The sequence below is a fragment of the Cryptotermes secundus genome, unplaced genomic scaffold (genome assembly GCF_002891405.2).
Source record: "Cryptotermes secundus unplaced genomic scaffold, Csec_1.0 scaffold323, whole genome shotgun sequence".
NCBI lineage: Eukaryota > Metazoa > Arthropoda > Insecta > Blattodea > Kalotermitidae > Cryptotermes > Cryptotermes secundus.
In genome coordinates, this window is record NW_019738961.1 from 1,058,533 (window position 1) to 1,078,059 (window position 19,527).

At 43.1% G+C, this 19,527-nt stretch overlaps 1 protein-coding gene across 10 annotated transcripts in view; it reads right to left on the bottom strand.

Annotated features, from left to right (window-relative positions):
* The window catches only part of LOC111871432 (titin), a 175,861-nt gene that overhangs the window by 40,249 nt on the left and 116,085 nt on the right, over positions 1-19,527 (bottom strand). For all 10 annotated transcript variants that reach the window (XM_023864536.2, XM_033754251.1, XM_033754252.1 and 7 more), the window contains exon 3: positions 9,289-9,339. In XM_023864536.2, the coding sequence (XP_023720304.1) occupies positions 9,289-9,339 (51 nt within the window). The remainder of the gene's footprint in view (positions 1-9,288; positions 9,340-19,527) is intronic.

Genomic DNA, 19,527 nt, shown 5'->3' on the forward strand with positions numbered 1-19,527 from the left:
ACAAAAGTAATTATCGTGTTTAGAAGGATCTGTGTACCAGTGACTTTGAATTCTAAGCTTTGAATGCAGACAATCGACTCTAAATGTAGTATCTTAAGCCCGTGGGTTGCACGAAAGAATAAACAAACATTTTTATATTCACTTTCTTTAATGTTTACACTGAACACAGCGGTGACGTAATTATTATACCGGTTCTTCCAAGGTCATAAGAAGATATAACGCCTCATCACGCTAGTTAAAAACAAGAGTATACACTTTTAATGTCAAATTTCATACTCGAAATGCAAAAGAAGTCCCACACGTACAATAGAACCGAAACTAAAACTGTCAAGGATACAAACAAGTCCTATTATCTTTTCTCTTAGCTAAGACAGTAGTCATTTCATAATACCAATCACGAAATTAATTACAGTCACTGAATGATATGGAGTCGTCACATAGGTGGGCGTTTTGAATCATCCGAGTGACGTAATATGATGACCAACAACACTAAATTTAAACGTACTAATGTTGAAGATGATCACAGATTGTTTAGTGTCCTATCCGCGTTGAAAATAAAGTATCGTACTACCTGGGGCTTAAGAAAGACATGAGAGTTTCTACATCAAGCAGAAATCAGTAGTCATGCCTTAGTGAAGTAAACAAAGGTTAGATTTCATTGAAATATGATGATGATGTAAATCTACTGGGTGATAATGTAGATGCCATAAAAAGAAGCACACAAATTTTAATTGACGCAAGTAAAGAGGTTGGTCTAGAAGTAAACACAGAGAAAAGTAAGTATATGTTGCTGTCTCATCACCAAAATGCAGGGCCGAATCGTGACATAAAGATAGGAAACAGGTGTTTTGAAAATGTGGCACAGTTCAGATATTTGGGAACGACAGTAACATATCAAAATGTGATTCAGGAGGAAATTAAGAGGAGACTGAACTCGGGCAATCCTTGCTACCATTCAGTCCAGAACCTTTTGTCTTCTCGTCTGCTGTCTAAAAACGTAAAAACTGGAATATACAAAACTATAATTTTGCCTGTAGTTCTGTATGGGTGTGAAACTTGATCTCTGACATTAAGGGAGGAACGTAGACTGAGGGTGTTTGAGAACAGGGTGTTGAGGAGAACATTTGGACCGAAGAGAGATGAAGTGACAGGAGGTTGGAGGAAACTGCACAGTGAGGAACTTCATAACTTGTACTCTTCTCCAAGTATAATTAGAATGATCGAGTCAAGGAGGATGGGATGGGCAGGACATGCAGCACGAATGGGGGAAAAGAGGGATGCATATAAAATATTGGCGGGGAAGTCAAAAGAAAAGAGACCACTAGGAAGAGAAAGAAGTAGGTTGGTGGATAATATTAACGTGGATTTAAGAGAGATGGGATGGATTGGATTGATAGGGACCAGTGGAGGGCTCTTGTGAACACGGAAATGAACACTCGGCCTCTAGAAAATATCACAGAAGACAGAATTCTTCATAACCATCGCTGTGAAGACAAATCCCATTCTATTTCTCCCCAAAGCCCAAGCCACAAGGAAGTTGTCACTGTTTAGTGGAATCGTGTTTTAATGTACAATGTAATAGTACTGAAATGAAATCAAATATCATGTATATCTTATTCTACGCTTTTTTTCTTAATTCGACATATCCCCATTTTCGTTTTTCTTTCCTTTTCATCTCTTCTCTTAGCTTCTCTTCCTTTCTTGCCCACAGCCCTTCCTGTCCTCTTCCTGCAGCCAGGACATCGGCAGACTGAGGGGTTCCTTTGTCTTCCTTAGTTCTTCCAGTCCCTTCATTCCACCATGATCTCTTCCTTCCTAAATTCTTTCCAACTCATCATACACGTATCATTCATTCTGCCACTCGAAACTGATAGCGTCGTTAAACAATCCATGAAAAATTATCCCCCTTTTAAATTCTCCTCATTAGTTTTCCTTCCCTTTCATTTCCTCAGTCTTCCTCGCCTTCCCTTCCATTTCTTTTCTTTCTTCCTTCTTCCCCTTCAACTATCTTTCTGTTCTACCCATCTTCCTCGCGTCTGTGTCCCCTTATTTTTCTTAAATATTCGGATCAGCACAGTTGTGGGTTTAGGATGAGAAAGGGACAGGTAAAACGCAAAATTCTCCCTGTGCTTAACTAGTTAAGCACTACGCCATATAGACATATGGGAGAGTGGAGGTATAGATCCATGTATTCTCGACCTCAGCACTAGTTCGAGGTAGGTGGTCAGCTTCACGCACCAGCCGCTTTGCCCCAGGGGAAGAGTCTCCATACCCATTGGATAGGAGTCCGGGTGGGCCCCAGAACCGGCCTGGACCCTGTGGAGAGAAGAATCTTGCCTCTACGGAGACTCGAACTCCGACCCCTCGGCCGTGTAGCCCGTAGTTAGTCGCTATACCGACTGCGCTATCCCGGCTACCGAAGGGGACAAGTTACGATCCGTTACACATCACACGGGTAACTCATGAAAAACTAGGAACATGAATCCGGATTACCGACCTACTGTTCCTCATGCAGTCCTGGCTGAGACGAACTGCAGCTCTGAATTAACATTACGTGTGAACACAATGATCATCACATCAAAATCTGATCATTCACGCAGAGACAGTCTCTAGAACCACAAACTCCGCATCGACACGACTCATTTCCCGATAAAACTTCATTGTATCTCCTGATTTACCATAAAACTGTTGATCAGCACTGCCATGAATTTACGGTCGTCACCACTTCTAACACGAAAATATCACGTATAAGGGGTTTACAAAAACAAACTCCGTGGCCTGTAGTCCGCAAGCGAACTATACCGACCGAGCGAAAACCTCTTGTAGGCGAAGTGCCAACTTTTATGGATTGAGGGTGTCACGTGGTCAGCGCAAAGGATCCCCACGGCCGCTAATCTCGGTTTTCCAAACAGGAGCCGCTATTTCCTTGAAATAGCTCCTCAATTATCCTCATGAGGCTGAGTGGACACCGTTCCAGACCTGCTAGTTTTCAGAAGATCTGGTACCGCCGGGAAGCCGGATCTCTGGATCTGTAGCCAGGAACTCTGACCGCTAGACCGCAGAGGCCGTCATTCGGGGTTTGCGTGACGAATAATAATGGGTTCCGGACAAGATGACTGCATTTACTGACACTTCTATTACAATTACAAGCAATTATAACAACTCGCAATCAATGACTGTCTCAGGCTCCCTTCATTCTTCACTGGACCACGAGCGTCTTCTCTTCTCTTCTCCTCTGACGAATGACGGAAGGCGAATTGCTGCCCGAATATAGGTCATCATCCCAAACGGTTCCTCTGCCATTCCGTGTTATCCGCTGCCGCAGGAACTAGTGAGTCGTTGCCTAGCAAATGGTCATATTCCGTCACAATACAATTTCTAAGGAACGAAAGAGCCTAAAAACAACGGTACTGTACGTAGCTTACGTGTTACTTCGCACAGTCTAAATTACACCTCACTGGAGAACCGCCGGCGTTTTGCTACGAAATCAAAGAAGATTCGAGAAGAATTCCCACAGACGTCATCATCGCCCCGGTGCACGTCATATCCGCCTCGTGTTCCCATGCAGCACCTCAGCTAACGGTCACGAGATTCCTGTTGTTTGCGAAAGGTCATGTATGGTACCTTATCTTGCAGTTGCTTGAGGTCACGTGTGGTCATTACAGCAAGTGCAGACAATATTAAGCCCGACCCATTCACAAGAGAAAAAACTGTGGTGCTGGGAGGATGTACCAAGCCAGCAGTCTCCTACATCAATTTCAAATTCGGAAGTTATACAGGATCTGAGCAATGCTCACTAGCCTGGGTGTTCGTGAACAATTTGTTGATACAGTAAGTTTTGTTGTGTTCAATGACAACTTAATTATGATTTCGTGATAAAGTGATATAATTTGGGGTGGGAATGTGACTGCCTCCAGATCACGGTTTTTTTTTTATTTTGATTTGAATGCGGATGGCTACATCAAAAGCACACAGCAGTAACTTTGATCTTGGGGACTATCTTGTTTAAAGACAGAGGAAAAACAGAAAAACTGTGGATATCGCCGTCTCATGACCTTCCGGTTATATAGTGATTTGTAATAGACAATTCTTCAATTAAAGATTATGAGCTTCCTTGAGATCTCCCTACCTTTTATGCTCTAGCTTTTTTTTTTCCTTGGCACTACAGCCCCAGTGGGCCTAGGCCTACCTCCATGAACTTCTCCGTTCACTTCGGTTTTTCTAGATCTTACCCATTCGGTAGGACTCCTTGGGCGGGTGATCAGCTCGTCGCAAGGCCTCTACCTGTACACAAACACAGAAAAACGCACACACACAAACTAAACATCCATGCCCTGAGTGGGATCCGAACCAACGATCCCGGCTTCCGAGCGAGTGAAGACAGTTCAGGCCTTAGACCGCTCGGCTACCGTGACCGGCCATCCTGCCTTTAGTAACACGCATTCCAAGTGAATAAGTGAGCAATGTGCTTACTTTGGTTTTTCGAAACAAAGTCTGTTATCAAAATGCAATGTCGTTACAGGAAAGATCAACCTTCAGAGAATGCTATCCGACGTTGGTTGAAGCAATTTCAAGAGAATGGTAGTGTTCTGCATCGAAAAGGAATGAGAAGACCGAGCACTACGCAGGAAGCTGTTGATCGAATCCAGGAAGCGTTTTCTCGAAGCCAACTAGTCTTTGCAGTTAGGTATACCACAAACGACCGTTTGGAGGGCTGTTCGTAACCGCCTACAGGTATTTCAGATATACTTACATATTCCGTAAGCAATTTTATTTTATTTTTTTGCTTCCGGTTTGAAAATTATAGGTCATGGACTCTTCGACACTAATTTGGCACAATAATACAAGAGTTACAGGAATATATTGGATCTGAAATGGATAAATAATGAACGCCTTTCGCTAAAGCTTTCATTTTTCAGAATTGATGTTTCAGCGCACGGACATGCCAAATGGTAATCCACTAAGATAAAGAAATCCATGTAAATATTTTAGGGTTCAATTCCCACCATACAGAAAACATACTACATGCGTGTACATCTCCATTACACAGACCAACCAGCAGGGCTTGTAGTCCAGTCACAGCTGAGCGGGGCGGAGTCCTGGTACAAGTACCCAGCTCTGCTTGCGACATGCTTTCAAGCTAGATTTTTGCTCGGCTTATCCATCCATCCTGATGAAGGAGGCGACATTTTCCACCGAAATGTCAGTCGACTTTCAACAGACTACACGGTGTTATATCTCAGAAGATAGAATTCTACATAACCACAGGCGTGAGAACCTCAAACACTACCTATAACACAAGTCTGTCACGAGACAACACGATATAAAACAGAACTTCCGTGTCCTGTAGTCCGCAAGCGAATTATACCGACCGAGCGACCGCCGCTTGTCGGCGAAGTTAGTGCCAAATTTAGCGGGTAGAGAGTGTCGCGTGGTCAACGCAAACGGATCCCCGTGGCCGTTATTCTCGGTTTTAGAGACAGGAGCCTCTATTTCCTTGAAACAGCTTCTCAGTTATCCTCATGAGGCTGAGTGGACACCGTTCCAGACCAACTACTTCTCAGAATATCTGGTAGCGCCTTTAATCGAACCCGGGACCTCTAGATCTGCAGCCACTAGACCTCAGAAGCGGTCGACAACACAACATTCCCTTCCAAAACTCGAAGTACAATAAACGTGTCACTACATCTCAGCAGATCGGAAAGATGCAACCAAGACACACATGAACAGCGTCGCTAGCCGAAAACCAATCGGGAAGCTGTTCGATTGATCCAAAGCAACGCATTTTTGCATTTCCAGATGTGCGGACATATACACATTTGTATTTCACTCTTCATCATAGCTTAAGCCCTCGCTCGAAGCCGAGTTCAATTCCCGGCATGGCAACATTTTTCTCTTCTCCACGTCGTCCAGACTGGCTCTCAGATCGATCCAGCCTCCTATCCAATGGGTGCCGGTTGCCCAGGGTTAAAGCGACCGGGTCGTAAAGCTGACAATACACCTCAATCTAGTGTCGAGGTCAAAAATAGTGGAGCTATACATCCACTTCCTAATACGCCTTCATGGCTTAGTGCTTAATTAGTTAAGTTTGTTTTTTTTTCTTTGACGCTACAGCCCTAGTGGGCCTAGGCCTGCCTCCATGAACTTCTCCGTTCACTTCGTTTTTTCTACATCTTACACATTCGGTAGGACTCCTTGGGCGGGTGATCAGCTCGTTGCAAGGCCTCTACCTGTACACAAACACAGAAAAACGCACACACACACACAAACTAAACATCCATGCCCTGAGTGGGATTCGAACCCACGAAGACAGTACATGCCTTAGATCGCTCGGCTACCGTGACCAGCAATTAGTTAAGTACAAGGACTTAAGTTGGGCCCTGCGCGTTCTCAGTTCACAGTACTTGCTCTCTACTGTGTGTGTGCGCGTGTGTGTGTGCGTGTGCGTGTGAAAGTAAAACCTTCTGCGGCCGATCACATAACCCGGTACCGTTAATAATGATCTTGGCCTTACAACTTCGTTATATAGCCTGAACAAGGGTCGATGGACCATCTTCACCCAAGCTGCGGTCATCAGGGGAGACAATTCAAGTGCAGTCTTCGCCGGTAGAGGGGAGCAGCGTCTCAAAACACGGAACTTCCCCGCAAAGCTGAGCAACAAGCATGGGAATGTGAGGAAAGAGACGCTGAGCAGGATCAGGGCGGAGGGGGGACAGAGAAAGAGTGTAACAAGCTACACTGCTGTTGCTCCAACCGTCATCAGCTTTTCCTTATAGTCTTAACTTAATCCGACTTAAGGTAAGACAAGAACAGTCATGTTAGATGCAAAGTATTGATGAGTGCTACGGTAGTTCAGCAACAACGTAATATGAGATGGTGTACCTTGGTCGATATAAAGACAAAGCTGGACGACCGCCGAATCAGGGTTTGAATCCTAGACAGGTGTAAGGGATTTCTGTTATATTCTCTACGTCATCCACGCGGGCTCTGGAACTCATCCAGGTGGGCTCTGGAATCCATCCAGCTTCCTAATGGGTATAGGGAGATTTTCCCCGGGGGTAAAGCGGCTAGGGGTTGAAGCTCACCACTCACCATCATTTACTGCCTTCACTAAGAATGGTGAAGCTATACATCCACTTCTCATACGTGTTCACGGCATAGTGCTTATTTAACCGGGCACTGGGAAATCTTTACTTCCTTACACGACGTGCTATGGGGGCACAATCGTTACGTAATTGGAATTTTACAAGGTTAATGTTGGATCTGAGAATTCTGTCTTCTGATATATAACATCTTGTAATTATTTGAAGGCCAATCGACGTTTCAGAGGAAAGTATTACCTCCATCTTCAGGGTCGGAAATTAAACCAAGCAGGAAACCAGACTGAAGCACGCAGATAGAAGAAATGTTTTCTTGCTTGGCTTACTTTTGGGCCTGAAGATGGAGGCAATACGTTCACCTGAAACGTCGATTGACTTTCAACGAACTACAAGGCGTTATATAGTTAAACACAGAACTCGTCTTACTATATACGTAGTCATTTTTCAATATATTTTCTATATCACATGACGATGGGAAATTCAAACACATGTAGAACTCAATCCGTAAGGTTGCCTACACAGTTGAGGTCAAGAATACGTAGATCTGTACATCCACTCCCACAAAAATCTTCATGGCGTAGTGCTTAATTAATTAAGGTCAGGCACGCCTTCACCTACGGGCACGCAGTAGCGTAGTTGGTTCATGTACTAACACGTAAGCTAGCAAACCGGAAGATCACGAGTTCAATTCGCGATGAGGTCACTGGATTTTTCAAATGACCGAATACTTCCAGCCGCACTATGGCCCTCGGGTCGACCCAGCCTCTAAGAGAAAAGAGTACCAGGAATCTTCCTGGGGGTAAACGGCGGCCGGCGACTAAGACTGACGATCTCACCGTCATCTGTGGGCCGATTATCTAGAAAATGTGGAAGCCTCGGTGTCTCAGAAACCTATGGGCCTCCAAGGTCTGTTACAGGGATAGCTTTACCTTTCACCTTACTTCACCTGATTCGTAGGGTACATGGGCTTTTTAATTCAAAATAGAACATAAAAATGGGGAAAATAAATAATATGGACGTACTATAAGCGCGAATCTTAGGACTAGAAGGAAAGGCGAATTTGACTGAAGACGGAACAGACCAGGAAGTCTAATAACCTTTGAAGCATAGAGGATAGGATAAGTCACGAACCCTTGCTCGCTGACGTCTTCCTGCTCTGCGCTGAAAGAGATGCTGATATGCACCAGTGCCCATGTCTGCCCCAAATTATGTGCATTAGTGCCCTGTTACTTTAGACTATAACGAATTGAATGTAGAGTCTGGAAGCAAACAGTAGTGTAGAGCGATTGTAGTCAGACATGAATACGAAATAACGGTATCCATACTGCAATATATACACGCTGTAATTTTGAAAAGGCGACTGAAAATCAGTGCAAAACACTCCGTACATTCGAAATTAACGTATTATTTAACAAGATGTTCTGAGAAGAACTAGCCAACTTTCTTTTGATACAAGAGGGACCGCATAGAAAACGAAAAGTGCGGGGAGGAGACAGCATTGTGACGTCATAAACACTATCTATCTATCTATGGCTCTACAGCCCTTTTGGACCTCGACTGCTTTTTTCGGTTTCTTAATCTTATACACGGTCGATAAGACTCCTTGCACGGGGGATCAGCCAGTCTTAAGGGCGCTACCTACACACAGAAAAACACAAATACAGAATAAACGCACATAGATAGTCATGCCTCAAGTGGGAATCGAATCCACGAACCCAGTGTTCGAGCGGGCGAAGGCGGTTCATGCCTTAGACCGCGTGGCCACTGTGATCGACTGATAAACATAGCCCTAAAAATTAGGGGGTACATAGACAGATGGACAGAAGCAGACAGACAACAAGGTGATCTCGAAAGTCTCCTTATAATTTTTCAAAATAAGGAAATTAGGGTAAAACAACAAAGATGAAGGTAAAGTTATCCTAATCCTTCCAGCCCCACTATGGTCCTGGTGTCGACACAGCCTCTTACAGAAATGAGTACCGGGAAAATTCCTGGGAGTAAAGGGCGGTCGACCAGGGCACAAGGTTGACAACCTCACCGCCATCTGTGAGCTGATTGTCTAGAGAAAATGTGAGAGGCTCAACGTCAAACAACCCTATGGCCCTCCACGGCCTGTTGCAGGGAAAACTTTACATTTTACCTTTATGTGCCCATGCCCTCGTATGAAGTTCACGTATTCATTACTCACCGCCATAATATTCGTCCACTTGTGTCTGATCGTCGTGCTCGTAAACAGGAGCTAGAAAGAAACAAAAGAGTGTCGTTAGTACAGGCAGGTGACAACAGAGCGCATGGCAATAGCGGCCAGGTAACTAGTTGATCTATAAACCAGCTGCTAACCGGTTATCAGTTTCCTGTCATCCTTTCTCCCCCCCCCGGCGGCACTACATCCCCAGTGGGCCTAGGCCTACCTCCATGAACTTCTCCGTTCACTTCGGTTTTTCTACATCTTACCCATTCGGTAGGACTCCTTGGGCGGGTGATCAGCTCGTCGCAAGGCCTCTACCTGTACACAAACACAGAAAAACGCACACACACAAACTAAACATCCATGCCCTGAGTGGGATCCGAACCAACGATCCCGGCTTCCGAGCGAGTGAAGACAGTTCAGGCCTTAGACCGCTCGGCTACCGTGACCGGCCATCCTGCCTTTAGTAACACGCATTCCAAGTGAATAAGTGAGCAATGTGCTTACTTTGGTTTTTCGAAACAAAGTCTGTTATCAAAATGCAATGTCGTTACAGGAAAGATCAACCTTCNGACACGAAATGTCATTCAATCAATAAAAAGTCTTAAAACACGAAAATCGATTGAATCAGTAAAACTATGTCTTAAAATCATGAAATGAGATTCAACGGGAGAGTAAGTAGTCTTAAAACACAAAATTCGATTCAATCAGTGAAATACTAGTCTTATAAAACCATATGCAATTCAATCAACGAAAAATTCGTGTTATGAACGCGAAATAAAATTCAGATAGCGAAAGACTTCTTTTATAAACACGAGATACAGTTCAAATGTGAAGAATCGGCATAAACATCACCATACCATACAACATATGGGAGAATGAGGGCAAAAATCAACTGATTCTTAACCTCAACACTAGTGTGATGGTTAGATTCACGTTCCGGTCGCTTTAACCAAATGGAAACAGCCACCAGTAACCACTGAAATGGGGGTGGGTGAGGTCCGGAGCCGGTCTAGACTTTGCAGAGAGAGGAAAGTTACTTCTCCTGAAGGGAATCGTACCTTGATTCACTGGTCGTTCAAGCTCATAGCCTAGCCGCCTTACCGACTGAGCTATTGCGGCGGAAAGTAACGGTGGTTATACTGTACGAGCTGTCGCGGACGCAACAGCACGCTATAAAATGACACAGAACAGACGGAGGGGCGGGGTTGGAGTAGATGGAAGATAATATTAAAATAAATCTGGAAGGATATGTGGACTGCAATTCATCCAGCTGATGTTAGGAACAAATGGCAGTCTTTTGTGCACAAGGTAATGAACCTTTGGATTTCATAAAGGGCAGGGAATTTCTTGACCAGCTGAGCGACAATTAGCTTGTCTATAAAGGAACTACTCCAAGGAGCTAGGTATTTATCCAGCTTTCGCAAATACAGTTCACGAGAGTTTGAAAAATAATTCTACTTAACAATCGCAATGCTTTCAGATTCAAAATTTCTCCTTTAAAAATAAATTAGATGAATTTAGGACAAAATTGTCAAAAGTACAGTAACAGGGGTAAATATTTTTTACTTAATTTCTTCTAAATAATATATAAGAATTCAATTCGTACCTCACAGGAAACACGTTACGTCTCCGCTATAAAGACCAAGCTGTTGCTGTTTAGGGAAACAATCTCTGCTTATTGAGAGAATCACTGGAAACACGTAAATACGCTACAGGCAAAATGGAGGGTTATAGTACGATGTTAAAACACGTGGAACGTATAGTGACCATTGAGCTTTAGTGGGTTAATGGCTCTGGATAATATCATAAGCTGTAAAATATCGAATTTTTCATCGTGGAGACCTGAATTAAACTAAGGACTGTCCACATGGGATATATCTGTGTTGTGTGGCAAGATTTTCTCTCAGTGCTGTACCTCCATGTCCGCTGTCAATCAACAACCCCCCAGGCTACAAACCCATATACTATCGTCATCACCAGGGGATGGTGGTGGTACATAGACTTAAGACCGCAATGTCAGGGGAATCAGCCTACTAGCTCTACTAGTGTACACGGATATCTGTATGTTCCTAAAATAGTCTTTAGTACATAAGCTGATTTACTTCTTTTTTTTAATTCTGATACAAATAGTATATTGTTGAGACAAGGGGTAAAATAAACCTCGGAGTTTTGATGGTCTTATATGTTTTCAGCGTCTATGAATAAGAGAAAATGGTTTTTGGAATGCTGTCTCTCTGTATGCATTATGCATTGTGGCGTATTTGCCCAAAGCAAGAACTGTGGAGCCAAAGAAACGGCCACTGCTAGGTAATGTACACACAAAACAGCAGAAGAATTGTCACAAAACGAGATGTAACATCTACAGATGATCCTGTGGAACAATTGAGTAAACACGTTTCCTCTTGAACGAATACATGCAACAATAAAGGAGCTATTTTCTGTGTGGTCCGTGCCGAGGGGTTATAAAGAGGGCAATGAAACTCGTTTAAGTCAGTTGAGATTCGAGACGCCAGCCTGTCAGGATATGAGCTTGGGAGCAGCAGTTGAACTGAGACGTCAGAATTACTGAGTGCAGTTGAGTGGAGATGACAGTCCTTCTGTGAAGAGAAAACTTTATGTGTGCGATATTACCACGATATTTGGAGTGTGTAATTCAGTGAGACTGATAACAGTTCCTGCATTAAAATCCATTGCCAGGAAACAGTTAATGGAGACTGTAATACCTGTAGACTGAGGACACTAGTGTTTACAGCAGTGAACACTAAAGTGAGGAGATTAGCGTACTTGTAATTATGAGTTCATTGTATAGGTACAATAAATCCAAACCCCGTCTAATTGTCACCCCCACACGTGACAGTATATAGACATGTGAGAATCGCTAGGGCGTGAAATGGTTAGATTAATTTTATTGATGTTGTTCACTTCCAGCTAGTGCCAAGGTCAAGATAATGTGGATCTACACATCCACTCCCCCACGCGTCTTCATGGCAATGTGCTTAATTAGTTAAGCTCAAGGACAACTTTACCTTTTATTCAAAGACCGTTGCACGGTGAATATGAACATTCTAACTCCAAAAGCAGGGGTTCTTCATAGAGGCCCCGAATAACAAAAGTGCAATTTTCTCGAAACTTCTGAAACGATTTTGCTTAAATATTAACAATTTGTGGAGACGGTCTCCCTAATTAAGGCTGTATACGTGGTTTATTCAGGGGAAAAAAAGATATTCCCTATAGCAGCCCAAATATGTGTATTCAGAGAGCACCAGTTTCCTTCTGCTCCTACAGTTAACATCAGTTTCATTCTGTGACTCAGAAACCTAACCTAACTGGAGAGTTTTCTTTACCGCTGAGGGGCTTCAAAATAACTGAATAAAGGGACATAACAATATTTACTTGCGGCCATCACGGCTGTTAACGGACTGACCTAGACTGTATAAAGAATTCCAGAAGTTCTTCCTTGCCATTTAAGCTGACTCACTGGGACACTTGCGTTAAGACGTTGTCCTACATTTGCAACACAAAGTGACCCCACACATCACGATTTCAACAGTGCTACAAGTTCTCAAAACTGGACTTCAGTTTACAGGGAGGGATGGGCAAAAGAGACCTCATGTGTTCTCGGAGTACCTGTCATCTGTACTGTTCCACGGAGTGGTCAGGCGTGCTCGCAACATACGCCTATACTTCATTTGAAATGTCTGCGGAGTTCATGTGAACACTGGACGGACAGAAGAACAGTGATTTGAGATGTAATTGGTACTTAAGAATGTACTTTATTCATTTTCAGGGTCCAAGAACATGTCCAATGCGTAATCAATGCATAGTGTGACATGGCGTCTAAAAGCCGGAATAATTAAGCCAGAGCGGAAGTCCATTGCTACCCAACGGCTCAATAAAACGTTTCCGTGGCAACGGAATAACAGAGGAATTGTGGGACATGATGACTTATATTCGGTCCGCCCGAAGTTAGAAAAGAGAGCCGTCATTCGGCATTCGTGAGAGAGTTCAAGGAGACATTAGTAAGACAGTCGTCGTTCAAGGGTGTCGCAGTAGAAGAAGTGACCGATTCGTAAATCAGTCATAGTGGAAAAGAAGACACTCGTAATGCAGTAAGGAATGGATCGAGTCTTAGCCAATCACTGATTGTGAGCTGTTATAATTGACTGTAATAGGAAGTGCCAATCCAATCATCCAATCCTTAACCCGTTATTATTAGTCACGCAAACCCATCATATGTGACAATAAGAAACAAGCAGAGCCAGGAAGATGGAGCTCATACATTCTTCCGAAACGTCGGTGAACTTCTGCAGGACTACATCACAGTCACTGTTATGAGGACCTAAAAGTCAACAAATGAAAGGAGCAGAAGGGTGAAGTGAACACGTGGCTCCTTAACGTCCTCTGTGTCTTATTGCATTAGTGTTGATATGAAGACAGACATCGTGTGCACCAAGAGTAATTATCCCGACTGTAAGACAATATGCTGATCACAGTGGCCGCGCGGTCTAAGTTATGAACAGTCTTCGCCCGCTCGAGCACTGGGATTGTGGGTTCGAATCCCACTCAAGGCATGGATGTGTGAGTTTATTCTGTGTCTGTGTCGTTCTGGGTATAGGCAGAAGGAGTCCTACAGACTGTGTAGAGGATTAAGAAACTGAAAAGGGGGCCAAGGCCCAACATAGGGCTGTAGAGCCACAGATAGATAGATAGATAGATAGATAGATAGATAGATAGATAGATAGATAGATAGATAGATAGATAGATAGATAGATAGATAGATAGATAGATAGATAGATAGATAGATAGATAGATAGATAGATAGATAGACAGATAAGACAGACAGATTGATAGAGCAAAATTTGCTCCAGCCTCCTGTTACTTCTTCTCTCTTAGTTTAAACGCTCCTCTTGCGCCTTGTTCTTAAACATCCTGTCGTCTATTTTTGTTGCATATTCTTTGTCTAAAACATCTTCGAGGGTACGTCACGCAATCAGTAGGCAATCTTACGGAAGAAACGTCCTGTGTGTTCAATGAGATCTCCAGCAAGGCGATAATTGTCCCCCCCCCACTGTATGCTCAAAATAGAAATTAGTAGCTTTCAGATAATGACCTAAAGGTATGCATCATTATGTAATTATGACATAATGATGACGCACCATCCAAGAAATATCCGACACAGTCTATTTGTGCTCTCGGTAACGTAGTTCGCAGTTTCCCTGCTAGATGTCACAACCTGTAGTTTCCATTCTTCATAATCTGCGTGCGACTGAACTTCCTGTTTTATTGTGTCGTGTACTTGGCTTGCGTGTTTCCATCCGACCGCTCGTTCGATATGTATACAGATAACGGTACTAGTGCCTTATACCCTTTATCCTCTAATCACGCAATATTTCAACATAATCTGTGTCCATTAGAATCTACTAGACCTAGATAAAAAATTACAGTATTATGTAAGAGAATTCATTAAACATTTTAACTATGATGTATGCATATGAAAACAATTCCCTCCTTGTATGAACACTATCCTGTAGTAAATAAGCGGCCTCCGTAGTCTAGGGGTAACGTTCCCACCTCATGACAAGGTACGCGGGTTCAAACCCGGCGGAGGTCGTGGAATTTTTAAGGGCGGAAAAATTCAGGGAACAAGTCCACCGGGAGGGACTTAAAATACCCTCATGTCTCTACGAGACCTCTGAGCAAAATTAGGCAACAAGTTTCCCGCACAAGTAGTTTCCAATGCCTCTGGTAGATTGAGGAAATATCAGGTACCGAGGATCGACCTCGTTGGCTGAACGGGGCTGATAGCACGCACCAGTACCGGTAGGGTACGGCGACAGTAGAAATTAAAGGGGGACGCACAATGGACCNTCTACTGCCAGGTCAAGAACGGTGGAGCTACACCTCCAACCCCTCATATGTTTTCATTCATTAGTGCTTAATTAATTAAGCACAGGGATAACTTTACCTTCAACCTTATGAACTGTCAAGTGCTAACTCATTGCATGATCACGAACGAGGGAACTGTCTTTTCTTTATGTGAGTTGTCTAACAGAAATGAGTACCAGGAATCTTCCTGGGGTAAAGGGCGCCCGGCACGTAAGGCTGACAAACTCACCGCAGACTGTCTTGAATATGTGGGAGCTTCGATGTCTCACAACCCTGTGGACCTCCACAGCCTATTACAGAGACAGGTTTACCTTTCTTATACATTTTACTAATAATGTTTTGTGTGGATATGTGAAGTGTAATATGATATAAAATATAACGGTTTACTACTGACTATCTGTGCGTTATTCGTGGGAGATGGTGTGAACGAAGGCCTCGAAATAGCAGTCGATAACATGCGTGACTGGAAAAGAATGTAAGAGGAAGCAGAAGTTAATTTTACGAAATCTTATATGGTAAATTGCGTGGCTTCCTTCAATAAGTGTTACATTACTTTTATAAAAATATATAACATTCGTTGCGCGGCAACGGTTTTCGAAGGCGTTATTCAGTAAGGACTTTCGTATATTTGCTTATGTCGCTTTCGTTTCACAGCAACGGGTCTACGTGCTGCAATGTATTTGTGACAACACCGACAGTTGGAGCAAACTAGACTTTGTCTCATTTTAGCCAGTCTAAGTGATGAATTTCAGTTATGTTTCAGTGTTTTGATGAAATGCTTTGCATATGCATCGCGTTCCAAGGCTGCCTCATTCTCTGCCTCCCCAGTAAAGTTATATAGGAATATCACGTAGGCTATTCGCTGGTCTTCAATCCTATACACAGACGGGTGGGCTCCTTGGACGGGGGATCAGCCCGTCGCAATGCCGCTACCTACACACAGAACAACACAGAATAAACGCACACAGACATCCATGCTTCGAGTGGTATTCGAACCCACGAACCCAGAATTCGAGCGGGCGAAGACAGTGCATGCCTTAGACCGTACAGCACTGTGATTGGCTTTTCAACCATTAAAAGATCAAAAAGAAGGGTTTTTTTTAAACTCCAATAATTATACAATCTATCCATTAAGTGTGGATAATAAGTACATTTTGTGGTTTACATATAGAAAAGGAAAGAGAACTTGTCGTGGTGAGCATGTTCCAATGAACATGCTCAATACTTATTTTAACTGCTTAGTGATATGCAGTTAAGTGTTGAATTATTCAAATCTGGTGGGTAAATCTGATGGTTTAAATCTGTTTAACCTCCTGATTTTTCTTTCGTCGTCGAGCAGTTTTTGTGCCAAGTCGTTCGGGTGGGCCTGAAGTCTGATTTTATACTTTTTGCTGTTTTTTTTTATTTCCTCTCGTACTGTTGGTACATCTAGGTCCTTGTGTAGTACCGTGTTCGGCACATACCACGGTGCGTTAACTATTATTCGTAATACTTTGCTTTGAAATCGTTGGAGAATTTCTATGTTTGAGTTACTGGCTGATCCCCATAATGGTATCCCGTACGTCCATATCGGTTTGAGCATGGTTTTGTACAGTAAGATCTTGTTTTCTGTCGATAGCTCCGACTGCCTTCCCAGCATCCAATACATCTGTCGGAATTTTATTCCGAGTTGTTTTCTTTTGGTGTGAATGTGTTTTTTCCATGTCAGTCGTTTATCCAGGTGTATACCAAGGTATTTGGCATCTTCTGCTTGTGGTATCTGAGAGTGATTTAACGTTACTGGAGGACAGGTAGTGCGTTTCATGGTGAACGTTACATTCGTAGACTTATTTTCATTTGCCTTCATACGCCACTTTTTCAGCCAGTGTTGAATTTTATTTAGGTGGTCTTGTAAGTTCCTGGATGCGGATAGAGGATTGGTATGAGATGCCAGGATAGCTGTGTCGTCTGCAAACGTCGCTGTTGTTGTCTTTCTAGTTGTTGGTAGATCTGATGTGTAGATCAAGTATAGCACTGGTCCTAAAACGCTACCTTGGGGTACGCCAGATGATATTGGGTATAGGTTTGTTAATGCCTCCTGTTGCTTTACAAAGTAGTATCTATGTGTAAGATAGGATCTCAGAATTGCGTACATTTGATGCGGAAGTTTCTGTTTCATTTTGTAGCATAGTCCTGCGTGCCAGACCTTGTCAAAGGCCTGTTCTATGTCAAGGAACACCGCAAAAAGAAGGTTAGGATAAAGAGATGCGGTGATTCATCTCTCTGGCGACGGGGGCGAACTAATACATCCAGTGTACGGTAAGAACAAGTTTGGTGCCGATTATGAAGCAAAATAGAAGCAGCCTTCAGCTGTAATCCGGCAAGCACATCTGCACACGTCCATTCATGTCATGGAAGGAAGTCAAGGTCACAACTAAATTATTGGCTGAGAAACAAGATGCTCAAAAATATACTGTAGGGTGTAGAGCCGTAGCTGTGCAATGACTGCAAGATAGGCGAATAAACAACGGCGTTATACAAACCGATTCTAGGTAACGGATCAGTAAACACGTTCTGGCGGAAACGAATACGCACGCAACAATATAGTTACAGTTGGAAACTCGGTCTATGCCGAGGAGTTACCTTGAAGACGATTCGGGCGGCCCAGTTAGTTGAATCAGTTGAGAGTTGAGTTCTACATGGGAGGCTGTGAAGATGAAGAATCTTCACTGTTAAAGCCGTTGCTAGGCAACTGCTGAAGACAGCAGGCTGGAAAATGCTTAGCGGGTGATGTGGTGATTTGTAAATTGTGGAGATTGGCGGTGACGCTGTAATTACTTATAGTTCTGAGTCGTCTGCAATAAGTGGTTAATAAATCCATTCACCAATCCATGCCTAGTCTATAGTCACACAGAAATCGTGACAATAATTTTGGGGTACTCAATATTGAACTCCCAGTTGCCTGTGGTTCTTGCCTGAGAAAGGCTGCAGAGAATTGTCGTATGATCAAAACCGGATAAGGAGCTACAGGACAGAAAGACTGTTGTACAATGAAACTTTGAGACTTTCCATGTTCCTGTAAAGGCGCGTCCACATTACTCTGGGTCGTGCTCGTCGGGAGACTCGTCTGGCTTTAACTTATGCTCGTAAATCTTCGTCCACAGTACTTCAGTTGCTCGCCAGGCTTCGGCGCGTGAGGATCCGTATATTTACTCGTAGTGTGTATAGGCTGTAGTCGTATTTTAATTTATTGGCTATAGTTTTTAAATTAAAAAATATAAAATTTGCTTGTCTCGTGATTTATCACATCGTCCACATTACTCGCGAGCACAGCGAGTCACACAAGCACGAGTAATATGTACGCGCCTTAAGAAGTAAAACAATTCTAGAAGACCATAAATTATTTAACGCATGAAGAGTGCCATCTTCTGAGACGTGACGTAATATTGTTCCGGTAGAAGTTCACTGACGTTTCGGAGGAACTACTACATCGATCAAGGAAGAACAGTAAACACGCAACCATCATGAAGCTAGGAAAGAAGGCTCTACTCGTCTGCTTGTCTCGCCTGCTATTCGATCCTGAAGAACGTTTCCTCATTACTGAGGCTACTTCGGCAGAGGTATACTCGTACATGCATTTGAGGCCAGTCTTGAACGTCTTGAAGTTGCGTTATTTACGTGCAAGTCAGCGATGGGAATTCCTGAGCGTGCCTCACACCTCTGAATGTACACCTAGAGCAATATTAATGCTTTAAAGTGAATTAGTTACGTGTCAAAACTCTTTTCTCCCGCTATGATAAGACTATTTAGAGACGAGATTAAACACGTGAGCAAGGAGAAAGAACAAACACTAGTTCAACCAGAACAGAAGGGAAATCCCCTTACCTGAGACATTATCGTTACATAAACATAAACATTACTGATAAAAATCAAGCAGCGGATAAGGCAACAAACTATACGAGGAAAAAGGAATTAGCAAACAAATCCCTGTGTTCAACGAAAGGCCTTCACGAGAGCCTTTCATATTCAAGAAATTCGTCTTATTTGCAATCCGAATGTTCATGACCGCATCGACAAAAGTCCGACAGGGTATTCGAGTTGCATAGATTTAATTCCTTCTAAATAATATACAAAAATGCAGTTCGTACCTCACAGGAAAGGAGCTGTTGACCGTTCAAGTGACTAAGCTGCCGTTGTAGCATAATACATCGTATACATAAGATAGGCATGATCTGCTCTGTGAAGCCTCTAGGGACAGAGGACTTGTGAGTAGTGCAAAAGCAAGAATGTTCAATAACATATTATATGGGCGAAATGTACACTTGAAGAAAAGCCATGCGTATTCATAAGAGACAACCCCATCTTCTCGTC